Source organism: Doryrhamphus excisus, chromosome 20 (genome assembly GCF_030265055.1).
Source record: "Doryrhamphus excisus isolate RoL2022-K1 chromosome 20, RoL_Dexc_1.0, whole genome shotgun sequence".
NCBI lineage: Eukaryota > Metazoa > Chordata > Actinopteri > Syngnathiformes > Syngnathidae > Doryrhamphus > Doryrhamphus excisus.
Window position 1 is genome coordinate 7,058,626 of NC_080485.1, and position 12,442 is coordinate 7,071,067.

At 45.3% G+C, this 12,442-nt stretch overlaps 1 protein-coding gene across 1 annotated transcript; it reads left to right on the forward strand.

Annotated features, from left to right (window-relative positions):
- Window positions 1–6,127: 6,127 nt before the first annotated feature.
- On the forward strand, window positions 6,128–8,553 carry irf2bp2a (interferon regulatory factor 2 binding protein 2a). The gene is made up of 2 exons (XM_058059146.1): window positions 6,128–7,253; window positions 7,448–8,553. The coding sequence occupies exons 1-2, from the start codon at window positions 6,422–6,424 to the stop codon at window positions 8,167–8,169; spliced, it is 1,554 nt and encodes a 517-aa protein (XP_057915129.1). The 5' UTR covers window positions 6,128–6,421; the 3' UTR covers window positions 8,170–8,553.
- Window positions 8,554–12,442: the final 3,889 nt, after the last annotated feature.

Consider the following 12,442-nt stretch of genomic DNA (forward strand, 5'->3'; position numbering starts at 1 on the left):
TTTTTCAGTGCTTTGGTTCCGATTTTATACAATAAAAGCTCAGATGAAACATTCCGCTGTTCTCAAATATATTAATTTTTATTTTTCTGCACAAAATAAGATGAAAAATAAATAAACAAATCAAGACTAAAGAAAATCAATCAATCAGTAATAAATAAATAAAACGGCAAATAATAAAAAGAAACCACATATAGTTGGTGGGTAGACAAATTATTTTTTTCAGATTAAAATGAACAAAGCATTATTAGAGCCCTGTAGACATGACAAAACACGACTATAGTCACATTTATACTCTTTTTATTTACAACATATTGCGCAACTGCAGGGTCTTGAGACACATACTAACTCGCAAACTAGAGAGCTAGCGACCTAAACGGTAGCCTTCAAGTTATTTCCTTTAAACTTAAAAAGCCAAAAACTTACCACTTCCACACGGATAGGGAGGATAACTATTAACAGTTATTTAACCTTTAACATGAACATTAATCAAACGTAATAATTTTTTCTGGGTACATGATACCATACAGCATCCATATCAAACTTGCGCGGGCCGCACTAACATTAAGCTTTCATATCAAGGCGGGGGCCTCAAACGATTGTCCTGCGGGCCACATTTGGCCCGCGGGCCGCGTGTTTGAGACCACTGATCTGCACTGTTCCAGTATAGACTTAGTATCATATATTAACCTTGCTGCAGATTTTGAGGCCGGATTGTAAGAAATATGTAAATGTGACGTGGATCCACTGTATTTTGGCTCAGAGGAAGAGTGTTACATAAACCAAGAAATACTCAAAACAGTGACTATTTAGATGACAATGATGCTTGTATGTCATATGGGAAGTAAAGGCATTTGAATTGTTGTGACGGTAAGCAGAGGTAGATTTTTTTTTGTGTGACACAAAACCGGATTGATAAAGGTGAAAGCCTTTTTGACGAGGAGGTGACATTGTTTATTCTGAGAGCAGACGTGAAACCACCCAGTAGTGGATTGAACAAAAAGCCAGGGGGAAGGGAAAGGGCGTCTACATTGTCTATTTGTGACTGAAAGAAAATATTGGGGGGTTTCCGCAAGACAGGAAATGATGTCATTTGGCTCACAGAGCAATGCAAGCTTCCAGAAGGCCATCCTGTACCTTGCTTACCAAGAGTGCATGTGTACACACAGGTCACATGATCTAAAGCGTGTATGAAAATGGAGTTCATTTAGATTTTTCCTCTCAGAGGACTCCTAAAATGTACCCAGTGGCCCGGCTCCCGACTACGCCAGCAGATTAAAGGGAATATATTACCTCCTCGTTTTTTTTTTTCTAAATGGATACACATGTGGCACATCTGTGTCCAAGCCTGACTCATTACTCACTTTTTTTTTTTAATGTTCCATTCTCTGCAGCCATGGCAACGACTGCGTGTTTGGCAGCAGCCTTTTGAAGGCAGTGGAAAAAGAGAGAGCTAGCCGAGGGAGGGAGGGAGCATAAAGGGAGCGCTGCGGCGGGAGGGAGGGCAAGGCGGGTTGGGTGAGCAGGCTCTCTCAGTAGTTGGCCTACATCCAGTGTAATCATGCCATGGAGCCCAAATGAGGCCTTTGGCAGCACACCAGGTTTCTGAGAACAAAGATGTGAGCTTCTAATGTTGGCGGTGGGGCCTGCTTGGCATCCTTTGCCATTTCCCAGCAGCCCTTGCCTTTGGCCGACTGCCAGGAACCCCTCCCGTCCCCTTTCCACCCCCCCCCCCCCCCTCCACCTCCTGCAGGGACTGCAAAGCGGATCAGAATAAAGAGGGAGACTTGTTTTTCACTCTCAGCCTCAGTGACATCACCTCTGCAGCCCCCAGATTCCACTCACCCGGCACATTTTTCCTTCCCTTTTGCAGACAGAACGTCCATTTTATTTGAATTCCTCCATTTTACACAGCTTGTCACGTGCAGCCGTGTATTTCCTCCTTTACCACGCCAGTAAAGACTAAGATTAGAATCTGGGAGAGCGCCGTTATCATCAGTAGACAACATTTGACCTGTGCATTTAGCCCCGCACAATGTGGGCGGTTTTCCGGCACCCAAGGGACCAGCTGGAGGAGTTAGGTGCCTTGCTCTAGGGTACCTCAATAGATAGAAAGGGAGGAATCACACAACTGACATTATTGGTAATGGTTTTATTTCATTTGAACATGCATCAGATTACAATTGAGTGCATCCCATAATCAGTTCACAGTTCCACATGTCCAAAAGGAGTAGGAAGAAGCAAAGCTTATTAAATCCTACCCCTCCATCTGGTACTTTTACAATCAGTTACTGTTACATTTGTTCACTTCCTGCTTTCCATAATACAGTTTAAGGTTGGTTTTTGTTTTGTTTTTTGTAATTTTTTGTTAGTGTTTCTCACCTTCTTTATCAAATTATCACTCACAACTTTCTTTGGCCCCATGGCAGATTATTTAGCAGTTGCACTCAATCTGCAACACAGGGTGTTTTAGTTGGGTACTCATTTTTGCATAACACTACAGTACGGGGAAAGTGGACGAGTTTGTTATGCAATATCTTAGTGAAAGTAATGGTAATGGTTTTATTTCATTTGAACAATAATCAGATTACAATTGAGTGCATCCCATAATCATAATAATAATTCACAGTTCCACGTGTCCAAAAGGAGTAGGAAGAAGCAAAGCTTAATAAATCCTACCCCTCCATCTGGTACTTTTACAATCAGTAACTGTTATTTGTTCACTTCCTGCTTTCCTAATGTATTTTTTTTTGTTTGTTTTGTTATTGTTTCTTGAATTGGCTCATCGTTGTGCATTGTTTGAGGTCCTTACTCAATCCATTCCATAGTTTGATTCCACATACTGAAATGCTATGGCTTTTTAACGTAATCCTAGCATATAAGTGTTTCAAATGTAGTTCTTCCCTGAGATCATATTTCTCCTCTCTTGTAGAGAAGTATTGGATTACATTTTTAGCTAATTGGTTATTTTTAGCCTTATGCATTATTTTAGCTGTTTGAAGATGAACTATATCAGCAAGTTTAAGTATTTGTGATTTTACAAATAAGGAGTTAGTATATTCTCTGTAGGCGGGCGGCATTATGAATTATCCTTACTGACCTTTTTTGCAGTACATTTAGTGAGTGAAGATTGCTTTTATAGTTATTACCCGATATTTCCACACAATAAGTAAGATATGGTAGAACCAGAGAGCAATAAAGAGTGTGGAGTGATTTCTGATTGAGAACAAATTTTGTTCAATATTGAAATATTGCATTGTTATATTGTTATATAATATATGCATTGTTTATGAAAAGCAGGATTACGGTTGCAAAGCAGCCAACCTTCCAGGGGATTTTTTTTTTTACATATTTAAAGTTACCATAGGAACAAATGGGAACAACATTGTACACAAATGCTTTTTATTGGTCAGTGATCAAATGGGACTTACATGGACATGCATACAAACAACTTAACCACATTTATGTCTAATATTAAAATACGCTAACCTGTGATTTTGCACATTTTCAGCTTGTTCTCCTACAGAAAATATTTCTGCTGAGGTGGCAGATGGTCAGCTTCCTTAAAATAGAACGAAGATGGTATCGCAGATCAATACATAATAATAAAAGAGACATATCAAAACAACCTACATAGACTTACCTCCATGGCTATGTCCTCACACCGTCCTGTTCTAATCTCCTTTTATGTCCACGCAACATTTCATAGTTTGTTGCTCGCCTCAGCAGCTAAACAGGTTATATAATGCAAGTGCGGATCGGGGCGAGGAGGGGTGGAGGTGGAGGGGGGGTATCCAGCGTTGTGCTCCACTTTTACGGCACAAAACTTCAGAGAGAATTTCAAATGATGGCTTGCCATGAATAAAAGATTGCATATTGTAATATTCAACAGGCTGGGGAAGTGCAAGAACACAAAAATAATGTCATCTCATCAGGCGGGTGATGCTGTCACATGCTGGGTATTCCCCAGGCCGTCACTCTCTTCTTTGGCGGTTTCATGTCTCACTTTCCATACTGCTGAAAAGCAACATTCTGCAGCCGCTCCATCTGCTTGAGCGGCTCCACTGAAACGAGACAGCCGCCAGCCGGGTCACACGCTGGTGATTTTGACTGTATACACGCTTCATATTGCCACTTTGAGCCATCTGGGCATGTCTGGCTTCCTCATCGGCGCCTCTGTTCGTTCCATTTCTGCTTTTGCTTTAAAGCCGCTGCAGCATTTTTTTTTTTTCTCATATGGAATGGGCTCATTTGGGATTTCATCGAATCCCGATGTGTGGAAGTCTTGCGTAACTACGCTTGGCTATTTGCTGCATGTGTGGAAACTAAGGTCTCACAGCATTAGGCAAGCGTTTCCCACCCATCTTAAGGGAAGATTTGTTTATTTAGCTCCCGCCCCTCACCCTCCATAGGAGTCATTTCCTAACTGTGTCATAAAGCCTAACAACACTTCCTACTGTTGTTCGTCCAAAAAGGAAAGCACGCAATGATGGGAAACATTGTAGTTTACCGTCAGAAATAACTCGGTAACTCCCAGGAGGGTTTATTATTATGCACGGCCTTCATATGTTGGCGTCTGCACAAATCCAATCATCTAAGATCACATGGTAAGAGCATAATTATAGTGCTCGGCAGCGCCATAGTTGGTGGATTTGGTTGGTGGAAAGCCTTTGAAGGAAGCCAGCGTGCATGATTCACGGCTCCAGGCTGCCAGCCAAATGGCCTCACGTCCCATACATGGGTGAGGCGGATGAGGCTACGTGACTAAACATCTCGCTTCCTTTTTCCAACGTCACATGGGCTTGCACAAACATATCCTGCTTTGTGTCTGCAGGTTTCAGACGCATTGCCTCACCCATAAAGCCTGAGGCGAAAAGCTGCAATGAGTTGGAATGAGCCCAGATGAGAGGGAGGAATCTCAACTACCGAGACACACCCCCCCCCCCCCCCCCCCCGCTTCAAACCTGCACTTTTACTTCAGGGGATTTTGGCAGGGTTGCAGCATACGACAACATGGTTCCGAGTGAAACCACTACATAGCAGTGTAGTGAATCACCTAGCTCCATCCTTGTGACCAAGATTCAGATATTACTTTTTGAAAAGACGTGCAAACAGCTGATTCATGGTAACCTCACCGTGTGTATGCATGCTTTTAAAACGTGGGCACGGGTACAAGCGCTGTTTTATGACTGGAGACATTTTAACGTGCTCCGACACAACGGCTCTGCTATTAATTCTACTTTTAAGGAGATTAGCGCTTTCTGCTTTTACTATGAAGGGGAGCAGAGTGGGTGGTGCTGTTGTACTGGATCACGTTAGGACACCAAAGGTTGCACAATGAAAAATGTAAGGATTTGTGGGCTAGGATAATAAAACCCCATGTAGATATCCTAAGGGGTTTTGTAGATGTACAAAAACAGCCTACCTGTAAGCTATGTGTTTGACTTTTTCAATGTTTACCTTGTTTAAATGTACTGTTAAAATACACCGCGTGCCTGAAAATGGCCCTCGGGCGGCACTTTGGACACCCGTGCATTAGTAGGTGAGTATTAGTCATGCAGCAGCCTTGATCCATTCAAGTTTACAACACAGAGTCTGGAAATCCCCACCTCATGACAGAAGAGCTTCCTGGTTTATAAGAGCTAATGGAGGCGCCTTTTCTTATCTCCACATGGCCACTGTAATACTGTTGAGCACATGCCAAAAAATGTGCAGCACATCATTCTTTGTGCAATTGAATCATTACAAAGATGGGTAGATAGAAAAAGAAATCCAGTTAGTGAGTAGTAGCAGCAAAGCATGGCGGCGTCGCTTCGCATGAAGAAAAACAAGCTGCAAGTCAACCCAGAAGAGCTCTGAAAATAGGACAAAGCAGCAGTCAACTGGAGGAGCTGGATTCACTCGACTCGCTCTCTCTCCCTTTCCGTGTGTGTGTGTGTGTTATTTTCCATCCCAACACACTATTGCAGCGTATCATTGCACACAAGCTGTACACCATAAGATGCGTTCACGTCCGTGTGCACACTTTACACACTTAATAATAATCATTTCTATAGTGTTATTTTTGCACCCAGCGTGTGAGAGGCTGCAGCAGAGTGAAAGGGGGGGCAAGGGGGGGGGCGCGTTCTGTCGAAGAACTCAAGTGAATAGAAGTGGAAGCGGGCGTGGTGACGTCACGGGTCCACATTGAGCCAGTAGTGCTTTGAGTCAGCGGCAGACAGACGAACGCCCCACTAAAGTCCACACCGACATGAACTTCTCCCTGTAGAACCACACCAACGTTGCTCGCTACGCCGGGACAGGACGACTTTTAGCCGGAACTTGCTTTTTTTTTTACTCGCGTTCGAAAGGGAGAGGAAAAAAAAAGAGGAGGAAAAAGCAGCTGATTTTGGGTTTTGTTTTCAGGGGGTCGACGACGAGCGCCATGTCGTCCGCGGCGGTCGCTGCTTCTTCCAGGAGGCAGTCGTGTTATTTGTGCGACCTGCCCCGCATGCCCTGGGCCATGATTTGGGATTTTACCGAGCCCGTGTGCAGGGGATGTGTCAACTACGAGGGAGCGGACCGCATTGAGTTTGTCATCGAGACGGCCCGCCAGCTCAAGCGGGCTCACGGCTTCCAGGAGGGCAGGTCTCCCGGGCCCGTCAAGTCACAGCTCTCCGGGAAGGAGATCCAGGCGATCAACCACGCTGCGGCGGGGGACCCCGGCTCGCGGCCGCCGCAACCGCTGGACCGCTACCCGCTCTCCTCTGAGCGGCCCCCCAGGCTGGGCTCCGAGTACCAGTCTAGCAGGCAAGCGAACGGCATCCCCGTCCCCAATGGATTTCCTAAGCCCGACGAGCCGCCGGAGCTGAACCGCCAGAGTCCCAACCCGCGGAGGAATAGCACGGTGCCCCCGAATCTTGTGCCTTTAGTGAACGGGAGCATGGCCCCTGTACACGCCGTCAACGGCAGGCCGGGCCAGATGGGGCTTCCCTCCGCTCTGGCCGGTAGTCCCGCCGAGCTGGGCAAGAGACCCTCCTCGGTTTCCAGCACCGAACACGACCGGGAGGGTAAGGAGAAGCACAGACCGGACAGCCTGACGCCGGAGATCTCGGAGGGCCATAAAGGCAGAGCGGAGCCGGACTGGATGGGCAAGGGAAAGACGGTGCGGGACCTGATGGCTCTGCATACCTTCGACAGCCGCTTCAAGATGGACCATGCGGCCATGCAACAAAGGGTGAAGGGCTACGACGGCAGCGCCTCGGCTTCTAAGTCAGGTGGGCACCACGTTTTTTTGTTTTTAAAGCACTAAACGGTAACAATGGTCATATTTAGAATATAAAGAAATGCTGAAGTCTGTGGTGCAGCTTGAAAGAGTATACATGGATTCCATTGTGTGCCTGTGACTGTGAGTGTGCTTGTCTGAGCTGTGCAACTCATCCACTCTTCTTTAACCCTTTCCCACCTCCAGACAGAGGAAAGCACCCCCGCAGCATGAAGAGAAAAGCGTCACCTGAACCGGAGGGCGAGGGCACAGCCGCCAAGCTCAATGGAGCGGAAGGACAGCAGTGGTTACCCCCACCTTCCGACGGACTCAAAATGCCACCGGTTCCCCCTCCCAGCTTCGCCTCCCCTCCTTCCACGATATCCCCCCACTCCCGCACCACCCCACCCGAGGCGGCCCAGAACGGCCAGTCCCCCATGGCGGCGCTTATCATGGCGGCAGACAACGCAGGCGGGAACAGCTCTCCCAAGGACGCCAACCAGGTCCACTCCACCACCCGCAGGAACAGCAGCAGCCCCCTGTCGCCGTCCTCCATGAGTCAGAGGAGGCTGGCGCAGAGAGATGCATCGGGTGCAGGCACCCCCCACGTGCCAGGCATGGACCAAGTGCACCCCCAAAGCATTCCGGACTCCTCGGTACCGGGCAGCATACCCCTGTGCTGCACGCTGTGCCACGAGCGTTTGGAGGACACCCACTTTGTTCAGTGCCCGTCTGTGCCCTCTCACAAGTTCTGCTTCCCGTGCTCGAGGGAGAGCATAAAGCAACAAGGTGCCACGGGTGAAGTGTACTGTCCGAGCGGGGAGAAGTGTCCCCTGGTGGGCTCCAACGTACCGTGGGCTTTCATGCAGGGGGAAATCGCCACCATCCTTGCAGGAGACGTCAAAGTAAAAAAGGAGAGGGACCCTTGATTTGGTTTGAAGCAGACAAAATGAGTATAAATATATAAATATCACATACATACCATTCAGACTAACAGACTTGTACATATTGGACCCAAGGGAAGAGTATACTTCGTAAACATGGTTGTATAATTTTTGATTTTTCAATACATTGTGTTTCTATATTTTTGAAGATAAAGGTATGTACTCATTATAATGAACTACGTTCCTCTGTTGATGTTTAACAAAATTCTCGATGTACTTCTAGGTCTGGTGGCAGTTCCTGTTTAACGTAGAATGTGACTAATGCTACTCTACGAGCACTTGGCAAAACTGAAATGCTTTTAGCTGTACTTGTATGCACTTGTTTTAAAAAAAAAATTGCCAAATACAATTTCTTGATCTTGTATGAACTGACTGTCTGAGCTTGCTTCATTCGAGTTATTAAGCGGCGCTGGGGTGTTTTTTTTGGTGTTTTTTTTCCTGCTTGTTGTGACGGCTCAGGAGGACGTAAGTAGGCTATACCAGGCTGCACAAAAGGCAGCCTTGTCTCTGCGTGCATGGCTCTCATGAAAAAAAAGGAAGCGTGGTTGGTAATAACAGGCACATTGTCCCCCTCTGCCCCCAAACCTCCTAAAATTGCTTCCATTTGTTGCAGCACTGTAACTGCCGACATAGAAATATGTGCTAAGTCATGTTAAGTCAGATGGAATCTGGTGAGTCAGTAACGTCAGAATGTGCGCCATTATCAGCAGTGAAAGTTATGGCGTTGCGTATGTGCAAGCTTTTTCTTTCCCATCACCACATAGCTGCATTCGGAAAAGCAACAAAACCTCTTTCACTCTATTTTTTTGAGAGCAGTGCTCGGCCATAATAAGCAGGAATCTGCTACAGTCGGCATACCGACTGCACCCTTTTCAGATGCAAATGTGCCACATTCATGAAAGAGGCTCCCCGTAAAATGTAAACAGCGGGTCGGTGTGAGCGTGTGACGGCAACAGGGGCGGCTCGATTTGCTTATGAGGTCATTAAATGACAAACGGCGGTTACTGGGCCTTCAAACGACAAGCGGTGTGACTTGTTTGGCGCCTACAGACAAAGACAAAGAAGTCTCTCAGTGTAGCTGACGCTGCAGCAAACACACAGGGTACCGCGTGTGTGTGTGTGCGTGTGTGTTGTAGTAGAGAGTTGCGTAATTATTTGAGACATAATCTGCTTCCTCCTCATGTTTTATTGAGATGTACCTTGCAGGGACTAAAAGTGAGCAACTGCACGCAACCGAGGAGCAGTTTTTCAATGTGTGCACTATTCACTTCAGTGTGTATTCTTTTATTATTATATATTGCCCGCACGGTGTCCTGATGAAATACATGATAAAACCTTTATGACTTTTGGGTGAGTGTGCTGTTTGTTCATAGTCCTTTTCCGTTGACTGATGGTGTTATCATGCGCTTATCAGCTGGACTTTCAAACCAGAAACACAGCACAGTTTGATAAACGCTTTGGTTAGTCACACTTGCTCCATCTAACAGCCGAGGTGCACTTTACTTTATGAATCAGGACTTTGACCCACTTGTTCTTCATAAAGCAATGGCCGAGAAGATTAGTGTGTGAGTGTGTGTGTGTGGTAGGAACATTTGCGCCCAGTGCCATAAAGGTTTATCTCAGCAGGGCCGGTGCTTGTTTGTTCACTAAAATAGCAAACAAGTCCAGCGGTAATGTGTGTGCCATAACACAGTGCTCTGGTGTTGCATAGTTACCAGGGAAATGGGTGCACAGCAGATGCTGGGGTGATTCATATACAGCGACGTGATGGAGACAAGTCGGTAAACAGCCTGCATGTGACGACACACCCATTTTTTTTTTATTAGATTGTTTTTGTTTATACTACTAAGGTGCATTTTCTGTTATTAGTACTTGGTTGGGATCATTTGCAGTTAATGACTCAGCGGTCTTCGTTTGGCTTTGTTTTACTTACCTTCAGGGAGTTTTCATGTTTAATCTGTTGATGAGACCTGGCTGCTTTTAGATGTTATCTTCTTGCCGCCTTTTTTTGTTTTCATTTTTATTGCGTCTGAGCCAAGGGGTTGTGAAACCGACGTGGCTCCAGGCTGCTTCAGAGTGACACGTTTTTGGTAGTTGCTGCTGTGAAAGATGTCCCTGCGACATATTGTTTAATCAATGGTCATAAAATCCCTCATTGGCTATGTGATTGATTTACGTGACACAGCCCTGTTCATCAGGCTAAGTGAAAGGCTATAACGGATACGACCTTGCCTCTTAATGGTTAACTAAACTGTAGGTCGGCATGCAGCTTTACGCAAAAGATGTTGATGTGATACAGTAGTGAGGCCGCAACTTGGCTATAGGGCAGAGTTCTTATTTGGTGTCTTTGGAACTTGGCTTCCAGGCATGGCATGGACTCTTTGACTTGAAAAAGCAAACTGGATGTGTTTGCATTGTGCTTACATAATCACTTGTATGTCTAATTTGTGTTTATGGAGCAACATGTTATGCAAAAACATCATTATTGACTGTTATTAGACAGATTTAGCACCAGAAACAACATTAAGTTATACGTCTATGTGTCCAAATGTGTTTAGTGTTTTGAGATTTAACCATTATTGTTTTCCTTTCAATGTCACTTTTTCAAGAGTCATACAAACTTGATGCAGTAACCCCACATTTGCTATTTCTCCAGACTTTAGGGACACCCTTGTAGAAGATGTTTGTTCTTAACTATAAGTCGGTTGCCATTGAAAATGTTCCCTAAAATTTTTACGATATTGCATCTTAACAATATTGCCCTGTCCTGTATTGTTGTGTCTAGCACCCTACACTTTGCTGAGTCATCTACTGTGCATTTTTATTATTGAGTATGGCTGCTAAATAACCCGCCACGGGGCCAAAAAAAAACTTTTTTTTTTTTTGTTTTGATAAAAAAAAAGGTGAGAAACTTGAATTGAATGTAGCCAGGATACATAAACTTCATCCATTCATCATTTATAATTACTTCACATTGTTTTCTGGATGTAAATCTATAATTAGGCTCAGTAAGATGTATTTTTGTTAATATTTTGGCTGTATGGAACAGATACATTGGCATTACATTATTTCCTGTCGGACAAATTGCATTGGTTTGACGTTTTTCAAATGGAGATACTTTGTTGTTAGATTGCATACACCAGGAGAACACATTCTGTTGAGATGTCTTTGAAAAGTCCAAGTTATCATGCAGTGGCTAACTCTCAGTGGAGACACATCCATCCTTGAGGGGTGACAGCATTTTCATCCATCGGTTTACCTTCGAGGTGTTAAAGTGGGTAAGTGGCCCATGTGGGAGACAGTGAAGTATTACATGTTGCCAGTTGTTTCACTACCCTTTCTATGTTTAGCACAATAATGCGCCAAAAGGGGAATCTGGACCACATTTGCCCACTCCCGTTATAACTGATCCGCTTGGTTTAATTTTAGACCTGTCAGGGAAAACAAGGTCACGGCAAGTGTTGTATTGAGGACACACTCTTTTCTTCATCAATCAAAGTTTCCCGTTGGAGTTGGGCTCGGGCTCCTTTGAGGCCAGTGATGAAGGCTTCTCTTCTAAGCGGTGGAGAGGAAGGAGGCGGTAGCTGGAGCTCCGACCAGCAATTAGGAGGAGCATGGCTGCATGTGTAAAATGTCCCTTTCCGATTCTTGGCAGGCGTTTCGTTTGGCTGGAGCGGCCATAACCATAACTTGATTGCCATGCAGAGAGCCAAATGCGCCTTCTCTCACAATGGTGGAGTTCACTGAGTTCAGTGAGAAACGGAGGTCATCCAAATATATACATTGTTGCTCCTGTGTTGCAGACATGTCCGACTTATCTCTCCATGCTTATATGCATCCTTGTGGTTCTCATTTCTGCTGCGGTGTTGCTATGAATCAAGTCTGTGAAATGGAAATGAGGACTCTCTCTCTTTCCCGACATCAAACCAGGCTATGCCTCCAATGTTTTTCTCAGATCTTGGAGTGCTGCCAAAACTTGTAAGTGGAGCAGCTGAGAGAGAGAAGGAGGGAGGGAGGAAGGAGGAGAAGGGATGAAAAAATAACAGGAGAGTGGATGAAAAATAGGCATGGGATGGGAAAGAGGCGACGTGAGAGATGAAGACAAGGGCATGAGACGGATCCCGGAACGTTTGGGCTTTCGAGCTTCCTTTTTTAAATCTTTATTTTTGCTGAGCAACAACAGCCCCGAGATGCTTAACTCGGGATCAGCTGATAAGATGGCGTGCTGCTGCTCATGAAAACAGGATATCTCCTGTTC

Coding starts and splice junctions, on each gene's coding strand:
- irf2bp2a (XM_058059146.1), top strand. CDS start 6,422: ATGTCGTCCGCGGCGGTCGCTGCTTCTTCCAGGAGGCAGTCGTGTTAT. Junction 7,254..7,447: donor CGCCTCGGCTTCTAAGTCAG/GTGGGCACCACG, acceptor TCCCACCTCCAG/ACAGAGGAAAGCACCCCCGC.